The sequence below is a fragment of the Pezoporus wallicus genome, unplaced genomic scaffold, assembly GCF_028554395.1.
Source record: "Pezoporus wallicus isolate ANWC-B61680 ecotype Strahan unplaced genomic scaffold, APGP_CSIRO_Pwel_v1 scaffold_3294, whole genome shotgun sequence".
Taxonomy (NCBI): domain Eukaryota; kingdom Metazoa; phylum Chordata; class Aves; order Psittaciformes; family Psittacidae; genus Pezoporus; species Pezoporus wallicus.
This window is the reverse complement of record NW_026635478.1, coordinates 16,515,949-16,540,051: the sequence shown is the minus strand read 5'-3', so window position 1 is coordinate 16,540,051 and position 24,103 is coordinate 16,515,949. Positions and strand designations below refer to the sequence as shown.

General features: G+C 39.6%; 1 protein-coding gene across 5 annotated transcripts in view; it reads right to left on the bottom strand.

Moving 5' to 3' along the window:
* The window catches only part of IFT56 (intraflagellar transport 56), a 48,264-nt gene extending 32,908 nt beyond the window's left edge, over positions 1-15,356 (bottom strand). For 4 of the 5 annotated variants that reach the window (XR_008975078.1, XR_008975079.1, XM_057430613.1 and 1 more), the window contains exons 1-5: positions 15,236-15,356; positions 15,010-15,147; positions 14,491-14,583; positions 8,271-8,385; positions 1,139-1,188 (exon numbers count right to left, since the gene is read on the bottom strand). Coding sequence is in view for 3 of the 5 variants with exons in the window: in XM_057430613.1 (XP_057286596.1) it covers positions 1,139-1,188; positions 8,271-8,385; positions 14,491-14,583; positions 15,010-15,147; positions 15,236-15,238 (399 nt within the window). In the remaining 2 variants the exon portion in view is untranslated. Of the gene's footprint in view, positions 1-1,138; positions 1,189-4,895; positions 4,942-8,270; positions 8,386-14,490; positions 14,584-15,009; positions 15,148-15,235 lie in introns of those variants that run through there. The other variant, XM_057430628.1, reaches the window with a different exon arrangement.
* Positions 15,357-24,103: the final 8,747 nt, after the last annotated feature.

Genomic DNA, 24,103 nt, shown 5'->3' with positions numbered 1-24,103 from the left:
TCTTTCATTAGCTTCTTAAAATTACAGTTTCTTTAACTAAATTGTTTATTTTTAAAGGACTGCTGAATAGTACATAACATGCACACAAGGATAAAGTCAAGGAATAGAGTTAAACATACCCATCATATTTGTATTACAATAGTAAAGGTGAGGCTATTCACCTAATCACTCAAATCAGTTATTCCAGTGCTTCCCTTTGCCAATTCAACAGTAATCATGAATTCTTTCACCCACAAAATATTATGTATTTGGTTTTCGGCCGTCTGTCAGGTTTTCTTCAAATCCTTTTCCTCCCTCTTTGGGTCAGCCACAAAATGATACCCCAGCATAAAGGCAAGAGAAGTTGCTGAAGAGAACTAAAGGCAATGAGCTTCACAATTTTGTAAAACCCTTTATATTCCAAAGACTAACCAGATGAACTAATAATTACTCAACTTCTCTTTGTCACAAACATCAGTGTCAGCAGCACTAGAAAAATGTTTTTTAAGATTTCTCTCTTAACAAAGATATAAGTAAAGAGAATATGATGTCAAAGCTAACATTCACGATTTATACTTTCTTTCAACTCAGTCTTTTCAGTAGCACAATACTTGTTAAGTATAACACAACCCCAAATTTAAGGGAACATAGCTATGTGTGGTAAATGAAATAAGCATTTAATTCTTGTTGAAACTAATGTAAATTTCATGCTATAAACAATGTAACTTCTTGGATACTGAATGACTTAGGAGGATCAGTAACAGCATACAGACCACTTTGGTCAAATTGCTAAATACAAGGCAGCTGCAACTTACAAAAAAATTGGTACACAGAAGAAGAAATATAGTGACTTATACATTTCTGATTCTATTTGAGTTCCAGGTTCCTTGTGATCAAAAATACCATAAGGTTCCTGTTGTATGACTTATGTGAAATGTGCTTGTAAGACTTTCCTTAGATACATGCTGAGGCCATCGACTCTATGTTTTCACACTCACTTTCGCATCCAGATTTTAATACAAAAGGGTGGTTATGGAAAATGTTTGTTCTCTTGCTGTCACAGACATTTTAATTATTCTGCCAGGTTGTCAGCATAAATTACACATTATCAAATTGAAAAGAAAACAAACAAAGCAGGAGTGAAGAAAAGACATCATACCTTATGTGCCAGGTGAAAAAGTAAACGGTTCTGAAGACGGCTCTTAGGTGCTGAAAGGAAAATTCAGTAATTATAGCTTCACAGAACTCAAGCTGTCTCTTATTTTTAACTTCCTTTCTCAACAGACATGCATGCACCCATATTCTTTCATTAACTGGCCCAAGAACAGTTCTTCACTGATGTAGCCTTTGCAGGTCATACCCCATGGCATATTCTACCAATTTTAGAGCAATTTTATCTTCTTCCCTGACCATTTCTTTTTAAATATCTTTTGAAAATAACTTTTTATTGGCCTCTGTCTTTCATGAGCCTTTAAACATTTAGGAATTGCACTATCATTTCCCTGCAGGGCCGCCTGGGTTTTGTGGGTTTTTTTTTTTTTTTCAACACATAGCACAGCATCTTTCAGACAATAAAAAGCAGCAACAGATAAACTCATAATCAAGGCTCCTTCTACAATGTGTCACATTTAAAATAAGTTGTGATTCATAATTTTAGGAATCTTGTCAACTTCCAGTGTATTGTGAAACCCACTGCTGCTATCATTTTGTTATGTATGCACATCATATTATGCTCAGCTAAGATTCAAACTAAGATATGGAAAGAGATTTAAGCGAGACATATCCTTTCTAAAGCCCCTGAAGTTCATTAAATTTCTTGCTGAACCCGGATTAGAAATTCCATTTAACTCACTCCATATGGCACAAATTGTTAACTGTACAGCTTCAAGTCACTAGAGAGAGCCTTGTGCTTCACTGAGAGGGACAAAGGTCCTTGTCCAACAGAGCTATTAATTTCTTTTGCAAGCAATCTTCCAAAAAGCTTTCCCTTGTTTCCTGTATTTTCTTTAGCCTACTCAACTAATGAGCACTCTCATTCTTGCTCTCACCAACCAGCTGGCAACCTATGTTTCAACAGAAGGATGAACATGGAATCTTTCAAAAAGCAGAATGACTTACTGTGCTTATGAAGCCACAAAAGTTGCAGAGTTAGCAAAGCAATGGCCTGTAACACAAGGCTGTAATTCTTCTGACATCCTAAACCATGAAAGAGGGCTCAAACCACTGAAACCTCTTCCCTCCACCCTCCCAAGATGGAATTTTCTAGTAATAAGTTAGTTTTTTGTGGTTTGTTTATTTTTTTTAAGCATGTAGGGACAGATTTTCAGGCTTCTTACTCTTTCTTTACATGGTAAAAACACCCTTTGTAAAAGTGGACATTGCCAAAACCCAGGTCATTCTCATCAGGCTGGCAGTGTAAGCCTGCCCACGTATTTCTGATAGGTACAGCAATTATTTCACTTCCTCCTTCCCAAGCTGTGTTATTTAACCACATTACTACAAAAAGAAAACAGAGAGTTGTATCTTTTAACAACTACTACAACACAAATGTCCCAAAAAAGCCAAGGCGGTATGAGAGCGCTCTCACAAAGACACATCTTAACAACAGAGCATCAAGTTTTTAAGAAGTTAAATGACCTTCAATCTAGGATAAAAAAGTGGGAATTTTCATTAGCCTAATTATTAAAGAACAGAAAGTTTTTCTCTGATCTACAATCAATATTGTATAAGCAACAGTAGCAACAGGATAACTAGAATGCACTATTGTGTCAGAAATTCTTTCATTCACTGAGTTAGAAAGTTAAGGCACCTTAATTTAAACACATGTTCTTCAAAATGTAGTTGGTAATGATAGTGTGACAACTCTACATGTGCCCCAGCATTAACTGATAGGTTTCAATATCAAAGTTTAGGAGGGTTGCAAGCAATACTCCCTCAAGAATCTAAACCAAGGAATTCTTCTTTCACTGGCCAACCAATGACTGCAGTGCTGCCTTCTTAGACCTAGCATCTGATCTCACATTAAAATTATTATTTACTTCTTGGCAAAAACTGAAGGGTTAGTCCATGTTATTTTACACCTAAAACCAGGCAAAAGATGAAACCTGAGTACTGATGGTAGGCTTGGACATATGGAGGGAGAAAAAAAATGTTCTCTGTCATATGGTATTATATGATACTATCCATTTGATAGTCTTTAAAATGTCAGCCAAAGAACAAGAGGGCAAAAAACAAAAGAAAAAAACAGTCCTGTTGATATAGTAAGCAGAGCCATGGAAATATTAAATATCAGCAGTTTCTTTCCTACCAGTGCCAAATATATTTTTTGAGGAAGACAAGAAAACATATGAATAAGATCAGATTAATTTCCAGAAAGAATTTGGTTATGAATATTGGATAAAGCTGTTGTCAATCAAGCAGGAAGTGATACAACTGCCTCATCAGAGATAATGACTTTTAAGGGACATTAGGCTTGTCCTTTCACTACTCTTTGCTGCTACTGAATTTCATTGTTGCTGACATATTGACGCCACAAGGAAACACAATCTTTTCCTATCCTACTTTTTCAAGAAGATGATTGTAAATTATTACTTTTTTTATCACTACTAAGCAATTTAGGGATCATAACAAACATGATGACAATGCTGCACGGCAATAAACTGGACCCTGCTCCAAATCTAGTATTGTCCTTGTGCTAAAGACATGACTGTGACAGCTAGATAGAATATATCATTTTCAAGCTAGGAAACACACCAATATTCCTACACTAGAATTTTTGTCATGACCAGTGCTGATGTTCCAGGTACTAAAGTCATAGTTGATGTTGATCTCAAAAGTTTTATGTATAGTTTTATGTGCTGACACTGAACAGGTACCCAGTGAAGTATTTGTAAAAGTATAATGAACAGAAGACAGTTATCTTCACTAATTACTAAACAAAAAGTTACGCTCGCTAGAAATGGCAGCTCAGACTCCTCGTGGGTTCCATTTTGCTGCCACAGGCAGTAAGAAGATGATGAAACACAGTAATAGACAATGTGGCATTTGTGCCCTCTTGTAAAAGTGCAAGGCAATGCTGGTCATGCATCCAGTATTAACAAATCCCATCTAGCAGATATAATGCATATGCTGTAGCAGCACTTCACACATTAATGGACATAGAACACTTCTTATACATAGCAGGAGCTGGTAGGAATGAAAAAGGGTTAAGAAGGCTCCAGCCTGACAGCACCCAAAATAGCACAAGAGGGAATATTATTCGCCTGTCCCTGAGATACAACACCCTGCTCACCTGAATACAGTAGATGAATGAAGCCCTCTGTGCCTCAGAACCACAGTTTCACTGGTGGAAGGAATACGCAAAAGTATGGGAAAAATGTCTGTAAAAGCCATGGTGAGGCAGTGAGGTTCACACTTGCGCACACTTGAATAGCTCAACTGTTTAGAATTTTCTTGAATGAAATTTACAGAGGGCATTCACTGAGATTTTCCTATTCCCAAAATACATAAAAGCTAGTGCAGCTATGTTCAGTTACTTGCAATATATACACATTTAATTTCAGTCATGCCTAAGCACAGGAAGTTAGATCACTGAAGCAAACACTATCAATTATTACTGTTCTGTAGCTTTCACAATACTTTAAAAGGAAAGCAAGAAAATAGGGTTAGTAGTTTTTAAAGTTTAAATACGTATAAGTTGGTATTTTCACTTACACACTTTGAAAGTTCTATATATCTAAATCTGCTGGTTCAAAACCACAGCTAAATGCAATGAAAACGAATTACTGCTCTCAAGCAACTTTTCCATGCCTGCTTGTAACTGCACATTTTCACTGGTGTCAACTCTCTGACACCTGGCAAACATTAGTACATGCATAAGCAAAACTGGTTTGGAAAATGTCATTGCTCTTACTAACCCATTTCTGTTCTGCTTTTGTACAACATTGCTCCTTCCAGTAAAGCCTGTGAAATGAGAAGTATCTCTGTTCAGTTAAATCACATTCAGATCTGACACATGCAGAGTTGTGAAGAAGTAATGTAATTACAAGGTTTGCCCATCAAAAATTAGAAGGGAGGAAAAAAAAAAATAAATCCCAAAACTACAAACAACTTTAATAACTGGTTGAGCAATGTAACTCTGTCTGCACATGAATCTTTAATTTAATTGTAAAATTCCGTTTATCCAAAAAAGACTGCTTTTCATAACAGAGTTAACTGTAGCCCCACTTATGTACATTTAGTGGTTTAAAAGAACAGTTGTTCTTGTGTTTTTCTTAATGCAGTGCTAGCCAATGGCTTCTGAGAGCACTACACAGGCTTCTAAACAGTAGGACCAGTTGCCAGGATCACCATGCAAATGTGCCAGGCTAAGTTTCTACTCCTTCTCCTTTGCAAGACACATGAACTGTAAATGCACCATAAAGTTATTTGGTTTTATAATAAAAAAGTATGTATTTGTTATTACTTATTAAGCCAAGATGAAGACTTTCAGCCTCATCCTCCCAAGGCTAGAAGGGCTATCACACACATGGAAAACACATTCAGCCAATGTATCACAGCAGAGAGGCAGAAGGAGTAAACAAAGCATCACTTGGCAGCTTCACTATGGAATGACTATGAAACAACAGTAGCTGCCTTGATGTAACTCCGCCTTAGATACAGGAACATGAACAACTGCAATGTAAGAGGACAGCAGGGAAAAGGGAGAAGCCTATAATATATGAAAGGAATTTGGAAGAAAGCCTAGAGGAGGTAAAGTACAACTGCAGTGAAAAACTTTCAAAGATTTTTCTTTATTGACTTTTTGCTCTACTTCTGAGGTTATATTTGCATTAATTCTGGTTTATATGACTTTTGATACACAGATTTATACTTTCCTGAGAGAATGTACCATGACGTTTTAATTAGGTAATGACAAGCTAAAAGAACACATATATTACAAACCAAATGTAAAACCTTGCTCTACAAGAGATTGTGGACTATATATCTCATATGAAATGCAATAATTACCTTATGGCTTTTAATGCTAATTTCCTAATTTTTAAGTATCCTGCATGTTTCTCCTCAGACAGTTAACAATACTTTTCTCAAGCAACAGCTACAGTACATGGCAAGAAGGAGCTTCTATTTGATTTCTAGATATTTACATGTTTGTGTAGAAGATTTATTACAGAAAGCTAGCTGACGGTTATGTTCCCTTCACAGAGAGATTCCATCACTGTAGTAATTTAGAATTATAGCTGAAAATAAATTATTTCTCCCTCATTTGCTTTAGCACTACGCTACTTTCAGGAGCTTAACATAACTGCAGAAATAAACAGCAAGTAGTATGCAAGAAATTAGGCAAAATAATCCCAAAATAACAAAGATAAGCAGTCCAACACTAACACTATCTATTATTCAAGGCAGTACTGGATAAATGGTATTCTTCTAGAGACTTTACCTGTTATGTCTATAACCAATGAAATATTTTGCTTCTTTACGATCTTTGCAAAATCATGTAAGAGCTCTCAAGATGTTATGGCCTTAGCTGTCAATAATATATTACAAACAGCCATCACTGATGCAATCCTGAGATGTTAAAGAAAACCTAGAAGAGGATCTGTCTGTCTTGAGTGAAAAAAAAAAAAACATTCAACCTCAATGTAGAAAGACTGAAATGATGGGATTAGGAAGAGAAATATACAATACTTTGAAGCCTTCAGTGGAAAAACAACAAGTGCTACAAATCTTCAGCTGTGTCTGCCTCCTCACCAAACTTAAGTAGCCAGAAATCATCACTGTTACAGTACTCACAAAAAAGTTTTAGCACCTCACTAAAACACATGGCATGCTGTCTTTAAACAATTACATAAAATCAGTACTAGCGTGAGCACTCAGTTACTCTCTGTTCCCTCCCTCGGCTACACTCTCTACATCTTACACTCTTAATATTCTTGCCTTTGCCTCCAGCACCCAAGTACCACTAGCAGCACCTCTTATCCTACCACTCACCATGAGCTAACTCACAGGTAATAAAGGTGCATGCCCAGCTGTGTTTCTGTCACCTCTAAAATAGATTACTGTAATTCATACGATGTAAAGCTGATGACAATGACTCCAACAGGTACAGGGTGCAGCTGCTTGCTTCCCCCATGGTTTAAGTCATACTGACACCTCAAGCTGTACTGCCCAAGTATTTTCAGATTCCAGTTCAAGTCCTATATTGTAATCTCTAAAGATCAAATCTGTAGTACATTAAAAATGAAATTATTTGTGAATATTAGAATTTTACACACCTCTTGAAGAATACAGATCACAAAGCTCTGTGAATTTTTATAGTTACAAATAAAACATTCCAGTTTCCAAACAGAATGGTCTTCCAGAGGATTTAAAGGGATACTACAAAACTGTCCTTTTTGAAGTTACTCCTCCACAGTAGCAGAAAGTACAGTTATTTTCCTCCCTACCCTATTTTCAGCCCAAGACTAGAAGACTAAATACAGAAAGAAAGAAAGGAGAAAATCTGTAAGAGTTTTATCCTTCAAAGGCAAGAGTCAGAAGCTGAATGAGGTATCTTTACTATTAATTCTATTTAGAAAGCACCAGGATACTTATGGCTATGGAAGACAATATACATCACAGAGATAAAAAGAAAGTGATGGGTAACAATTAAACTGCAGAAACATTTTTAGGCAGTAAAAACTGCCTTGGAATCTAATTTCATTCCTCTTTTTTAAATTATCCCATTCAGATTAAAGTAGAAATTTAACAAAGTGACTGCAGTGAACTCCACACCTTGAAGAATCACATACCCAATATCTGACTTATGAGGCAACAAGACCACCAGCTAAGTCACTCGAACTATGTAAACAGAGCTATTGTCTACATCAGGGATAATGCTGAACCCTCTCAGCTGCCCATTCTGTGCTAATTTCACTTGTCTAATTAGCTTCATCTGCACTGGCACAGAGATACTAAATCAGTCAAAAGAAAAGTAACTTATTGCTGCTGGTCATCACATGCTAGGTTTTGTATTTAGAAATTAATAAGATAATTTATTTTCCAGATGCTTCTTTTCAGTTCCAGCTGCTCCACCTGCCCACAGTATTTTTAGGAACTAAACTGCAATAAAAGTCTCCTGTTAAATGGAAACAAACAAACACACAAAAAAGAACCAGCCCAACTTGGCTCAAAAGTGTCCTTCCTTTATTCCTTTATATATATAAAAAAACATTAAATACTTTGTCTGGAAATCACTTTAAGTGTTCAAGTCCACGAGTAGTCCTTTCCATCAGAGACATACATCTTACCTTTCAAGGCTGCTTGTTCAGCTTGTATATACATTCCCAGAAAGAAATATGTGCAGGCAAGGTTCACCCAAACATCTGGATTGCAAGCTGGTTGTTTGGTTAAGGCCTCATATTCCTGTAACAGAAGAGAGGGTCGATTTTTAAAAAATGCTTAATAGCACAGACTTGTGTTAAATATCATCTGTATACCATATTTCTTTCACAATTTTACAATGTATCATTAAATTCTTGATATTAAATGACTTATTCTCAAGTTCATTGCAGTTCTAACAATGAAACTATTCATTTTAACCTATGCCCCTAGCTCTTTTTTGTTTACAGCAATAGGAACAGAAAAAAGAAACAAGCAGCACTATAAATCTTCACTGTATGAGCATGAATTCTGTCAATACTGAGATTATAAATATATAAAAACACAATAGAAATAATTGTATATAAGTACGTTCTTTATATTTATAAATTTAATACATTAATCTTTTATAAAGGCATCAAAATAATTTTCCACAGTCTTTTCTGACGCTTTCCTAAGTGGTCCTCCAGTCAAAGCCTGGGAGCTATAAATGCCAGGGAAATCTCTTTGTGAATATTTACTGGAGCAAGTGTCAAAACATGCCTTTATAAACCTGTAGGTAATGTCTTAGCATACATTAAAACAGTGGTCTCCAAAGTGGAGTGTATCCAACAACACACTCCAGCAGTGGTGCAAGACAATACCATTGTGTGCAGGAAGAATTTTTTTGGTACCATTAACAACTAAAATAAATATTTTAAAAATAGTATTTAATCTTTACCTCATGATTTTAAATTCCTATTTTGTGTATTTTTATAATTACATGTTAGTATGGTACTGTATATTTATACATACAGGTATGTATATTGGGTGGGTGTGTTCAAAACTTTTTTACTGATGGGATGCATGACCAAAATTGTTTGGAAACCACTGCATTAAAATACAAACCTACAAGTCAGTATTGTGCAAATTCAAAATTTCCTAATAGATAAAATTAAATATTACTAAACTGTGCATAACTTCACAGTTTCCCACTTTAAGATTTACAGCCAACAGCAATAGAAAACCAGTAGATACCATATTCTGGTATCTTACACATCCACATTAATTACATATCCCTTAATACTGCCACACAGACTGCTTCATTTCTTTGTGGAACATAAGCACTTAACAGATGAATCTTTCAATCTACTTTTTTTTTTTTTTTTAATTGAAAAGACTCAACTTTGCAGCTACAGAACAGTGACATTCCTGAAGATTTTTTTTTCCCTCTGTTTAATTACTAGGAAAGACCATCCCAGTGAAAGTGCTTCCTGCTGGTGCTCCTGCTCTCCATTCGGCCCTGTCCAACCAGCAACATAAGGCAAAGCAAGCAGGGTCATGCAAAGTTCTCACCAGACCTGAAAGAATGCCATCTACATACTCCCAATCACCATCAGCCTCTCATCCCTTCCAGCAACACAACCACCTTGCTGACTCTGTACTCTTTTCTACAAACACATGAATTGGTATTTCCCTCTGCCTAGGAAGAATTAATCAGGTTGTGCTGCTATGGGTCAAAAACTTCTTACCTCTTGGGGAAAGACACAAGACATAACAATAGCACCAGATAAAACAAGCCATGCCCAAAGGTCAGTGAATCCCAAGAAAAGAAATATGCTGACAACAATAAACTTTATAGTTTGCAAGCATAAAGACATTTTTTTTTCTGTTGCCAAGAAAAAGTAAACTGCACTCCAAAACAGAGAAGATATTAGTAAGGTATGCTCTTAAAAGCCAGCTGAGTCTTGCCAGTACTTCAGGGACTAACTGTCCTTCAAGATTTAAAATAAATAACAAAAAACAACAAACCAAACCAAAATATTTACATAGAGGCCAATCTTTCTACTGAGGCCAGTTCAATCTTGATATAGGTCTGTCACAGAGCTCTAAGAGACAGGCCACTGCTGTTTATTGGGACCATCTGGAATCCTTCAAAACCCTACCAGATGAAATGTACTCAGAGGTCTCTTTTGACTATAGCTTCAGGCAGATTAATTAGAAAAGACAAAGTGCATAAACACATGTCATGTTCTGGCTTGGCCATTCAAAGCAAGCAATAAATAAAGAGTGCTCTAGAAGTACCAAAGTGAACCTATGGAAACACAGTAAATAGAAATTAGGACTATTAGTACTACTTACCCTGTAGTTCTGAGCCATTAGCCCAGACTATGTGCTGTTGCCCCTTCCCTCACTAAAACACATTCAACATCAGTCTCTGGAGGACTGCTTCACAAGTACCTTCACTCTCCTCTCCAAAAACCCAGCAAACTCAAACAAACTAAATACTCCAAAAGCTTTCCCAGCAGTCAACCTGTGACATATTTTTGCCAACCAGGAGCATAACAACTTCTTGCTATTTCAACCTCCTGCAGCTCTCATGCCTTACACAAGACACATGCACTTTTCCTCAAAAGCAGGCTGCCAGACTGATTGCTTACAACTGTGGACACCTACTGACAATGCTGCAGCCAGCAGGATTCTGCTCAGTGCCCTTATTCCTTGTCTGCCCATAAACATGTATCTTAAAGCGCCAATAACAGGCCAACCTATAGAGCTGCCCCACAAGTGCTCAAAGGAGGTGTGGAGATACTCATCATAACCTGGCTATGTCAGAAAAGCCTAGAAAACTTCACCAAGACAAAAATCTTTTATTTCCTAGCTTCATCTCTCAGGAACTTGGTACTCAAGCAAGACCTGATTCTGTTAATGGATGAACCATTACTCTAGTACAGCCCTGTTCCTTTCCTGATTTACTATTTGACTGAAATTATCCTGAAGGTAGGCAGGAAGTCCAGTCCAGTGAAGAGTGGAATGACTCCCGAGTCTCCATTAGGAAGGAGGCAGCAGACAGAATCACAGAATGGTCTGGGTTGGAAAAGACCTTAAAGATCACCTGGTTCCAATCCCCCTGCCATGAGCAGGGACATCTTCCACTAGACCAGGTTGCACCAAGCCACATCCAACCTGGCCTTGAACGCTGCCAGGGATGGGGCCACAGCTTCTCTGGGCAAACTGTTCCAGTGTCTCACCATCCTCAGTGAAGAATTTTTCTCCTGATGTCTAACCTAAATCTCCCCTGTCAGTTTAAAGACATTCCCCCTTGTCTTGTTACTACATGCCCTTGTAAAAAGTCCCTTTCCACATTTCTCGGAGGACCCCTTTAGATACTGGAAGCTGCTCTAAGGTCTCCACGAGGACCCCTTTAGATACTGGAAGCTGCTCTAAGGTCTCCACAGAGCCTTTTCTTCTCTAGGCTGACAAGCCCAAGTCTCTCAGTCTGTCTTCATAGGAGAGGTGCTCCAGCCCTCTGAGCATTTCTGTGGCCTCCTCTGGACTTGCTTGAGCAGCTCCATGTCCCTCTTGTGTTGGGGGCCCCGGAACTGAATGCAGTACTGCGGGTGGGGATCTTAAAAATGCCAAGTAAAGGAGGAGAATCCCCTCCCTCAACCTGCTGACCATGCTCCTTTTGTTGCAGCCCCCATTATACCTGGCTTTCTGGGCTGCAAGCACACACTGTCAGAGACTGCAGGAATCACTGACTGTAGTTTGTGAGATTTTAACCAAAATAATGCATTGAAGGCTCTAGCCCAGGGATCATGCTTTGCTCTCACATGTGCAGCTGATGGACCAAAATGGCATTACCATGTCTGGCAGCCATACCATGCCACCATCCTGCATTCCTAAACCCAGGCAGAGGGTGCACAGTGCAAATGTGAAACCTGTTCTTGAATTCAACCTAACAGTGGAACTGCCCTTGCCAATTCCTCTCTTAAATTGTTACTACCTCAAGCATATTATAACCCTCCCTTTCCTAGGCCCCAGCTGCTACAATTTATAAGTTCAGGCATCTCAGAAAAAAAATCGTTGGACTTATTCTGGTCCTTGGGTGACATTGAGAAATTTTTCAGGAAAGATATAAGATTAGTGCTGTGAACAAGTCATGGCAGAAAGACAGGCGGGGTTTTCCCCATTAGGAATAGTAGATGTGGAAGGTTCCAGAAAAGTAATTAGATGCTGTCATTACTAGGGGAGCTCTGGTTGCCACACAATGCCAGGAAAACACTAGCCACTCAGTGTTAGTAAAACTGAATTTGTCAGAGGAGGAAGACAGAGAGTCCCCAGGGAGGGACCACCACCATGACTGCTGGAAGACTTGAGCCCAGTGTAGTACTATTTGTCAACTGGTGTACAGCAGTAGGGATGATCCTACCAGGCCAGTGTCAGTGTCATATTCTTTGAGAAAGGTGTTTGCTTACTAAGAAGGGGAAAGTGTGACCTGAGTGAAGCTGCGGTTAGTGCTCTAGGTTGAGCTGCACAGGTTCATTTCCCACATGCCACCACAAAATGACAAAGTTACCAGGATTCACCACTGTGTCAAAGATCAGTATTAAATCTGAAAAGACAGGCCCTGGGATTTCTCACTTAAAACATGCACATAAACAAACCAACCGAAAACCACGTATACAAACCTTTTATTGTCCTTACTTGGGCAGAAAACCGGGAAAAAGAGGACCGTTACAGTTTTTAAAAGCCTGAATCAACAGCATCACCTAGTGGTGAATCAAACGCCACATACAAAACTTAATCTATAAGAAAAACCCCAAATGAACCAACCGAAAAAAAAACCTCTTACTCTTTCGTTGAAGGAAATATTTAAAAATCTATTCTGGCTATAAAAGCACCCACTGGATATTCCAAATAGCAGAAGTGATTTCAAAGAAATTGCAACTATTCTTCATTTGTAAACAAACATTTTTCTGGTTTTTAAACTTTCGCTATCCACTAACACCTAACGTCTAGATATAAATTAACTACAGCAATTGACTGTTACATTCATAATGCTTAAATTCTGCAACTCAAGTTACCACTATGTCCTGTACTACTATTCTGCATTCTGTACTGTCAATTTGATTCACTGAGCATTTCTAACATCTCTAATGGATGTCTCCTCTTCAGTTTTTCAAGGGGGGAAAAGCACCTTGTGAATTTACTTGCAAACTTTAGAAATTCTATTTCTGCTTACATCTGCATCTTGTGCATGTGACCATGTATGACTATAGTTAAACACCTAATTTTACCCAGGATAGAAACTATCACCATTGCTCTAGAATGTATTTCTCTGTGGTTATTTCTGCTTGTTAATACTTCAAGTTATCATCTGTTTTTAATATTTTCTTAATAGGAAAAGCAAGAATCTGCAAAACCAGTTATACTTCACAGCTCTGCTTCACAGTGAATCACAGTGCAGAACTCCCTAGCTGATACTGACTGAAACCAGTAAGCCCTAAATGGTGCATTACAGCATTGCAAGGACCCAGCAATCACACCTGTAGGAATACAGCAATGAGACAATACTTAGGGAGAGACAGAGTTGTTTTTCAAATCTTGACAAGCTTATATGCAGCCTTGTGGGTATCACCACACCACTCCAACACCCCCTCTTCTGCTGTGTACAGATTCCAGCTCTTGGAGGTACAGAGCCAAGCAGCCACAAAACTTTGCTAAGACTTCTACAGAGAAATATGGTAGCACAATTAAAAAGATAGAGGGATCTGAGGAACACTGGCAACAAATTGATTTGCAACAAACTGGGTTTCATTGGAGACATAAATGGAAACAAGAGAAATAATTGTGTATTCTTTCTCTTACTCATGCACTGAAAGTGACACAACAGCATTTCACAGTGCGAATAATTAAAAGTGTATGGGTATTTGAGTAATCAGCATGTCTTTTAGTGACTTAAAGCTTCTGGAGAATAAGTACACTTCATTGCATTGAATTACCCAATACAAGAAAACATAAAGAACAAGAAGAAAGTACATTAAATGGGCAGGGGCATCAACCTCTAGAGAAAGAATACACAATGAGACAAAAACATAATTAAACTTGAAAAACAAAATTGTGGAAAGTAGCTGCAAAAAGGGAATGGAAAACTTAGGACATGATCTCTGACATTTAAATTAGGCTAGTAAGCTAGTATTAAATCAGATACTAGGTAACATTAAAAAAGGTTTATTTTTATGGGCACAGCATCTACCTTATTACCATACATTTGTATCTTAACTGGCTGGTAAAACTGTTCTCTATTACAGAACATCTTCCTCCTTTCGTCATCACTTTATCATATCCTGATTTCCAGCCTCAGGGAGCTGTATTTCCCCACCTTACCTCCAGTGCTCTCTTGTAATCACCCAAATGAAAGGCACAGTATCCCATCCAAAGGTCAGTATCCTCCTCCTGCTCACCCACCTGCCGTTTAAACTTTGTAGAGAAGAAACAATGTAAGAGTTTTGTCCGCTGCCACACAGTTTATAAAGCCCCACAAATCATCAAACTAATACTAGGCCATCTTATCTCACGGACAGCTTGACAGCTATGGATGCTACAGGGGTCGAGCTGCTCTAACATTTCTGAGGGATGCAGCCGCCAACTCTCACATGCCGAACCTAGTCCTGCGAACCGAGGGGAAAGCTGCTGCAACAAGGCCTAACGGGTGCGGAAGGAAGAGAGGGGGACACAAGGCTGGGGAAGGGTTCGCCTTGGCCCGCAGCAGTATTGGGCACAGGCCTGGCAACAACGATACCGCTATACCGCTCTCCTGAGGGGAGCGCGAGAGTCGGGGGGGGGGGAGGGGGAGGAGGGGCGGAGCCCTCGAGTTGAGGTCTCCGGGGTCGTCGCCACTGTTACCTCCAGCAAGGCGATCGCGCCGGTGAAGTCCCTCAGGGCCAGGAGCTCTTCCAGCTGCGGCACCTTCTTCCCTTTCTTCCTCCGGCTGTCTAACGGCGGCGGGGTATCCGCCACTGCCGGCTTGGCCCGGGAGAGCATCTGGACAAAAAGCAGAGCGGAGCTTAAGCAGAGGTTCCCCCATCCGAGACGAGGGAGGCGCCGCACCCCACAACCCACCACCTCTCACCATCTTGCCACCAAGCCCGCACTCCTCACTCTGCCAACGGCGCCGTTGCCAGGGTAACGGTGGGGCGGTGGAGGGCCGCGGCGCAGGCCCGAGCGCAGCGGCGAATAGGCGCCGGCTAGCGACTGGACCCGTCCCTCGGGTTCCGCCTCCACTGCGCCGGGCGCCCGTCGCCAGAGCCAACACGAGACGGGGAACCAGGGGAGCAGACTCTCAGTCTGTCTGTAGTCACTGGCATGCGGGAAATGTAGGCCTAATGTGGTCTAATTCCAGCTGCTGGCACTTAATCCCGCGTAAACACAGATTCACATACGGGTTCAGAATAGAGAGTCCCCTTACTCAGGAAAATAGTTGGAAATGGAGTGTATGATGGAGCCGAGAGACACCAGAGAAACATACTGATGAGCAACCGGTTTGCATGTTACCACCCCCTTTTGTCCCCTTGTCCTGTGTTCCATACTGGTTCTTCCCCAAACCTGGGGGATACTGTCCTGGTTTCAGCTGGGATAGAGGTTATTTTCTTCGTACTACCTGGTACAGTGCTGTGTTTTGGATTCAGTATGGGAATAATGCTGATAACACACTGATGTTTTAGCTACTCCATACTGCTTACCCTAATCAAGGACTTTCCAGTCTCTCATGCTCTGCCAGTGAGGAGGGGCACAAGAAGCGGGGAGGGAGCACAGCCAGGACACCTGACCAAACTAGCCAAAGGGATATTCCATACCATATAATGTCATGCTTAGTGTATATACTGGGTGGGGTGGTGTTAGCAGGAAAGGCTGGACATGTCAGCGGGTGGTGAGCACTTGTACTGTGCATCACTTGTTTTTCTTGGATTTTATTCCTCTCTCTCATTTTCATCATCACTATTATTATAGCTTTTTTTTTCAATTATTAAACTATTCTTATCTCAGCCCACGAGTTTTACCTTTTTTCCCCTGTTCTCATCCCACTATGTCAGGAAGGGGGAGTGAGTGAGCAACTGCATTGTACTTAGATGCCGGCTGAGGTTAAACAGTGACAGATGACAGTCACTTGACGAAGCTGTATCCTGCTTAGTCTAGAGCAGAGTCTAACTTTTATGCTGAAAAGAAATATACAGCCTGTCACTCTGAAAATGAAGTCCTTTAGAGAAAGAGTATGAAACAACAGTTAAGAGGAAAGATTTATTACTATTTATTTTGGTAGTGTACAAGTTAGATAGATGAATAATATTAACTTTCACATGTGTATGTGTTAGAAAAGGGTTAAAAGGAAGAAGTCTTTATTAATTGAGCTAGATATTATGATACATCACATATTTGGCTTCATCTACTGGTATGTGGTAACCACATGCCAGGCTGCTGGTACTATGATGCAATTTCATAGAATCACAGAATAGTTAGGGTTGGAAAGGACCTTAAGATCATCTAGTTCCAACCCCCCTGCCATGGGCAGGGACACCTCCCACTAAAGCATGTCATCCAAGGCTCTGTCCAACCTGGCCTTGAACACCGCCAGGGATGGAGCATTTACCACTTCTTTGGGCAACCTGTTCCGGCACCTCATCACCCTAACAGTAAAGAAATTCTTCCTTATATCCAACCTTTAAGTTTAAACCCATTACCCCTTGCCCTATCGCTACAGTCCCTGACGAATATTCGCTCCCTGGCATCCCTGTAGGCCCCCTTCAGATACTGGAAGGCTGCTATGAGGTCTCCACGCAGCCTTCTCTTCTCCAGGCTGAACAGCCCCAACTTTCTCAGCCTGTCTTCATACGGGAGGTGCTCCAGCCCCTGATCATCCTCATGGCCCTCCTCTGGACTTGTTCCAACAGTTCCATGTCCTTTTTATGTTGAGGACACCAGAACTGTACACAATACTCGAAGTGAGGTCTCACAAGAGCAGAGTAGAAGGGCAGGATCACCTCCTTCAACCTGGTGGTCACGCTCCTTTTGATGCAGCCCAGGATACAGTTGGCTTTCTGGGCTGTGAGTGCACACTTCAGCAGCCCATGTTCATTTTCTCATCAACCAACATCCCCCAAGTCCTTCTCCGCAGGGCTGCTCTGCCCAGCCTGTGGCTGTGCCTGTGATTGCCCCAACCCAGCTGTAGGACCTCGCACTTGGCATGGTTAAACTTCATAAGGTTGGCATCAGCCCACCTCACAAGCGTGTCAAGGTCCCTCTGGATGGCATTCCTTCCCTCCAGCATATCAACCGAACCACACAGGTTGGTGTCATCGGCAAACTTGCTGAGGGCACACTCAATCCCACTGTCCATGTTGCCAACGAAGATGTTGGACAAGACCGGTCCCAACACCAGTCCCTGGGGGACACTGCTCATTACTGGTCTCCAACTGGACATTCAGCCATTGACCACAATGCTTTGTGTGCGGCTATCCAGCCAGTTCTTTATTCGCCGAGTTGTCCATCTATCATATTGATGTCTCTCCAATTTAGAGACAAGGATTTCAATTACAACTGTTCTTTTTCTTACCTGTGGATTTCCTTTCACTAGATTAGTAACTTCTGATGAGAACAATCAGTTCTTTGCAATGTAATTTCACTCTAATATGTGGCAGCAACCGTGAACTCCAAGATCAGACCTAAACTCTTGATAACCCATGACGATGGCAATATAATCAGAACTTCTACTTTATCAGGATATGTACTGGGTCAGGATCATGCTGTACCATCAGGATCATGGAATATATGACCCACATATTTGCATGCTTTTTTGGAGGCTTGGTGTTTATCATTAGATAGTTTCAGTTTCAAAGAATAATATTTGTAAAATCTTCTTTTGTATTCTTGTATAGTAAATGAGAAAAAAGATTGGTTCTGGAAAGTCAATTAGTTGCTATGCAGCTGCTATACATGTATACTATATACATGTATATAGCTTCTAAATAGGTATGCTGTACAGCTATGTTTGTAATTTACATTACTGTCTTCTAAATCTGGACAGTAGAAAGATTGTAAAAACCATTTAAAAGAGAAAAAAATATACCATGTCATTGGTGTTCTGTAATACTGAAAGTTAAAAACATCTTTATACTATACAGGCTAGACCTGTAAGTTACTGACATTAAATAAACACAGACATACTGTAATCTTTTCTTTTCTGTCTGTCATCACATTTGGGATTCCAGCCTCTAATAAAACTGGAAAAAAAGAGGAAACTAAAACATTTCTATTTCATTTTTCTTCAACATGATTTCCTGAATATTTTTAATGACAGGGTAAAAATTATTAAAGCCCCAAGCAAACAAAATAGTTTGCAATCAGTCATATTAAGAATGGATAGAACTTGAAAACATCAAAGTTTTTCTACATTTATCCTGTTGTCTAAATAAAGCCATTTATTGAAACATACAGTACCTCATGCAATTTTACTATTAAAAAATCTGTATTGTACATAAACAAAATTGACAACTTCATGTTTTTCAAAAATACAGGCACGGCCACTGAAACCAGGGAATTTCTCTTTTTTTAAAAAATAAGAATTAAATACATAAATATATCTGCTGTTCTTTTAATTTACATGTCTTTTCAGATTTTTTTTTAAATGTCCATTTTTCACGTTTCCTAATTCTGCAATGCTGGAGACTTGCAGCATTGCTCTTATTTTAATGGAAACTTGGATTCTTGTGTACTGTAAAAGTTCCTGGCTCTGGAGAATATAAACGATAATGTACAATTGTGAAACTTGTAAGTTGATCATAACAATCATAATTAAATGACAGTGAGAAAATAAATAATTGTAGCAAGTAGGAAAAAATCTATTTTAAAGGATACTGTCAAATATTTTATTCTGCAAAATAAGACAATTGTATCACAATGCATGTTTCTTTACAAAATAATGGCTTGAAAAATGCAACATTGATTGTCTTTGGTACCAAAGAGGAACTGATAATATGTCTACATTATTGTCAGACTTACTAGCACTATTTGTTCTAACTTCCACAGTAGTAGTTTGGCTGACTGGGAGCAGTTGGGACATGCATGTAACTCTTTGGCTTTTCTGAGCTTTCCAAAGTTTTCATTTCATATCTTCTCTCTGTTTTCTCGTCTCCCGAGTAGTCAAGTGGAAATAATGATTTGTAATTAAGTAAAAAATAAATTAGGCCATGTGACAGTAAAAATGAATATGGTAAAGGAATTGGAGATGCATTCAGAACAAGTGCCTTGTTCTGAATACAGTTGCACTTTTACAATATGAGCAGAATAGGCAAAGGGATTCTGTGATGCTCAGGTTGTCCTCTCATTACCATTTTTCAGGCCTCTCAGACTCTGTACAAAAAAGAAACCAATGAAATGAGGAAAGCCTTGTCACATGGACCATTAAAAAAGGACTAGAAATGTTCTGTAGGGCATAGCAGGCTGAGGGACTTAGAGGAAAAACTCCGTGGTTTTTGCTCTTTTGCTTTCTTTTTCCCTGTCTATGTGTCTTTCAGTATTCCAGAAGACTGAGAAAACCTCTCAGAGTAGTTTCAGATCAGGAAGTCAGTGCTGATTATCTGTTTTATATACACCCTATAATATCTGGTTGTTTATTATCCAATAAAACAGAAGTCAGAACAAACAAATAGTGCTGTAGAATCAGGCACTAAAAATCACTTTTCACTAAAACCAATGCTACAGTTCTCTGGTGAGTTAATTTAGGATGGTATTTCTAATCTAACACAGATTATAAGAACACCCACAGAGATCTATTATGGTGTTTTGTAACTATGCAATATATGCACAGGTATTGTTTGTGAGGGTCTGAATTCTGTCTTCAGATGAATAAATGTAGGGCCTGCCTATCTGAATCTTATTTGCTCCTGTGCTTCTGAAGGCAGAATAAGTGATAAACTATAGGGTTTGTATTCAATGATTCAAGGGTAGACCACCATCAGCTATTAATAATTCTAGGATTACAGAGATGAGGTACTCAAGGTGATGTACACCTAAGAACTGTCTTTTTAGATAGATACTTGCACATAGTGAAACTATTCAATGCTAGGATATTTTTAACTTTCTGACAAGACGGTAGCAATAGCTGGTGCCTAGGAACCACAGCCAGAAAAAATGCACTGGGGATGTCAGATGCAGTTTCTTATCACTGTATTCCTTAGAAGGTGATTAAACCTTGACTCATAAGAAAGAATAAGTAGTTCTAGAAGATGTGCTTTAAAGATATTTTAGGATAAATTTTGTGGGTTATCCTGGAGGTGTCAGGAGAAGTTACCTTAGGCAAGATATTCCTGGTGTTTGAGACTTTTGCTCTGTTTCGCCATGTCATCACATCCTTTCAGGGGTAGACAGAGCCATTTGCATCGCCTTCAGGGTGCTCCAATGCTATTCTGTTCTAAGACAGTATTTCTAATTAAAGCTGCAGTTGCCTGTAGGAGTCAAAAAGCCTTTTTTTCTTTTCCTCTGACACATAACTTGGCTTCTAGGTTTCTGAATTGTATCCCTCCTTGACTAACCTTTGAAGTGTGAGAGTTGGCTCACAGTTGGAGAAAAGTTACTGAGATAGTGGGGCCTGAAGAGATATGGAAGATTTTTGTGGGTATCTGGCTGATCTGTGTCACTGGTAACCTCTTGGTTTTGTAGATTGCTAGGCTGGAGTTTGCAAAAGAATTAGATGAAGTTAGCTGGGATCGTAGGGGGTTTAGCTTCATTCTGCAGCCAGGGCACTATGAATGGACTGGCATTGGTGTCTCACCGCTTCTATTCCTCAGGGACTAAAGATCTCTCAGGCACAGGCAGTAACAAACTGTATATTACAAATATACAATATTTTTTTTGCTTTCCTTGTAGCAGGCCCATCAAGTTTTGTGGTTTACACTTATGACTCACTCATTTACTTTTTCTTCTCTCCTTATGATCTCCTCTAGTATCAGTAACTCTCACATTTACAGCATGATGCTGCAGCTTTTCTTTGTCTCTCTCACACCAAGAAGCAGATGTTACTAATCAGTCTGCCAGGCAACTGTGTTTGATGTGCAAAGCCCTGAGGTACAAGGGAAAGTGCGGTGCTCAGCAGGTTCCAGGGAGCACTTGCTTCATTCCAGCTGCAGCCTCCTGCTGCATACCCTCCAGCTCCACATCACCTAATGCTAAACGTGTGCTCATGGGACTTGACACTGAGAGACTACAAACAGTGGGCAATTAAATAGTTGAGAGGTCAACAACTTATTTGTAACATGTTCTGTCTGGGGACTCCCTGTGGCACTGTGAAGGCAGGGGTTAAGGAAAAGATTAAAAAGGAATGCTGTGCCAAGGATATTGTTGATTTTACCTTTTGTTTTTAAAGGGTATTTTTAAGGTGCTATGAAAACCAAATAAATACATTAATAGATACAAAACCAGGGAGACCTCAGTGCTATTACATGCTTCCTGAATACACCAGCAGTGTAAAATACTCAGTTCTACCTGTATTATCCATGATAGTGAATGGTTTCTCTCAAATAGGCTAAAAATTTTGTACTAAAGAGTACAAAATTGCAAATTCTGCTTTGATGAAGTTAATGAGAAATCTCCTGCTGACTTATATGGGAGAAATTTCAAGGAATTTGTAAATACCTATTAAATGGGGTCATGATGAGCCCATGATCTCAGCATGAAAAGCTATATTCCGTTCTCATTGTGTGGCTCTAGCCAGCCATACTACTCCAGATATTTAAATGGCAGACTGCTAATTAAGAATTACTGTATTACTAATAACAAATGCTAGATGAGATTTGCTGAGGTGTTCAAGGCCTGCTCTTGAATGCTGGCTTACATTTTCCTTTCTTGTCTGGTGTAAGAAAGATTCAAGCAATAATCACTTGGTATTAAAATAAAATCATATAAAATGTCTATGCAAATATATTTGAAGTGTATTCAACCCCCTTTAAATACAGCTTTGAAAGAAACCATGGAATTGCAGTTCTATTTTAAACCCGAAAGCACTATTATTTACACTTCTGCTGATTATTGATTCGGAGAAAACTCCAGAACAAACTTGCCAGCGGAGTTTCAAGTTGACAAGCAGGTATTCTTTATTGCGGCGCCGGGAGACACGGGGGATAGCTCCTCCTAACGTGTGTCCCCGAATTGCTATACAGATCATCCTTATATGGTCACTGAGCATATTACATCATTTTCCAAGAAGTTTCCGGCATCCATACAAAACTGTGGTGGTCTTTAAGGGTCGTTTACTTTTCCCAACAAGCTTAATTAACATTACAGACATAGCAATCATCCTGGCCTTCTACTTATCAGTTAGTTTAACTGCTCTCATCCTGGACATCTGCTAGTCCCTGATACTCCCTAGTAGATGCTTACACCAGCTTAATGGGTTATTAACCCCTCAAGCATAGCAATCATCCTGTCCTTTTACTTATCAGTTAGTTTATCTGTGCCCACCCTGGACATCTCCTAGCTCCCCAGATACTCCCCATCCCCAGGTCCTGTCCTTCTATTCTGCTTTTCTCACACCTTTTGTACTGAGGTCCTGAGGGCCTGAAACTATGTCAATTACCTTAAAGCACCGCAGTTATTTTCCATTACAAAGCCATCAAACTTAACATTACTTAGAACTGATTACATTTTGTACTTTTGTGCCTCCTTGTTTCATTATTTGCTTGTTTTTCTTAAAATTATTTCAGGAAGGTAATAAAAGTAAACAGATTTATTATCTGACAGCCTTAGTCCAGGTTTCAGTAGAAAATAAGAAGCTGATGTAGGCTTGCATAAACACCTCAAATTCAAACCAGTCACACTCACTACTTTATTTAGATTTGCCTGTTGATTCCTTTTGTCTTGCAGTTCTCCTTTGAGCCCAGACTTACCCATAAGGCTTGTGGATGTTTGTCTTCCTTTCATTCTATCTGCCTTCCCTGAGGCCATTCAATATTCAGGAAAGACCAAGAACCCTACACAGAAGTGATAGCACAGAGCCCTTCAGTGCATGGCTTTTAGCGATGCCATTTAAAATTTAGCTTTGGTCCCACAGATCTGAGATGTGGCCTTCAGCTTTGCTAATCCTTGTGTGATGCAAGAGGTTGAATCACATTAAGTGTGAGTATGTTTGGGCCCCATTTGTAGAGTCTTACAAAGAAGCAATGGGCAGTGAGACCTGTGCTGCCAGAGAGCAATGTGTCTAGGGCAGACCTGGGGTGCTCTGGTGCGTAATGCTGGATGAGTATGAACAAACTTTGTGCTGAGCCTACTCTGTAAGTAAAAACAAAGGCTTTGGTCTGGAGGATTGCAAGTCAGACATTTTTGCCACACAAAAAGTGTTTCAATGGTAAAAGCCAAAGGAATAGAATTGGTTTCTTATCACAGAAGAAAATATACCATTGATTTATGAGCCTAGCCACCAGAAATGGTGTGGCAATTTAACCAGAGATGTAGGGCAATGCAAACATGAAGTAAGCATCTGTTTTCCTCCAGGCTTTAATTAACCTTGTATTTTATTTCCATTTAAAAGAGTTGTCTTTACAGTCCATTTGTCCCCTCCTCTGCCTTCTCTCAGCTCATCCGCTTGATGAAGAGTTAGTGCCCTTACAGGACAAGGTTTCAGGTAATGTTTCAGTTTTATAGCCTCAACCTTACCATGAGCAAACATTCACAGCAACCTTTAGCCTCTCTCCTTTCCTGAGTTTTGCTGTTGTTAGTTTGTCACAAACAGAAGCGCACCTAGCACACTGGAGGGACAGGCAGAGGTGGAGGTGGGTAGGGGGATAGGGAAGTGCCTGAGAGAAGGATAATACAGCCTGTCTTTGAATCTACGGTCTGGAGATCTCTTTCGTCCCATCCAGGAACAAAACCAATGTAGAGTATCTGAAAGGAAGAGGGTTGGAAGGGAAACAGAAAAGAGAGAGCACACACAATGGATCTAAACTGAACAGTA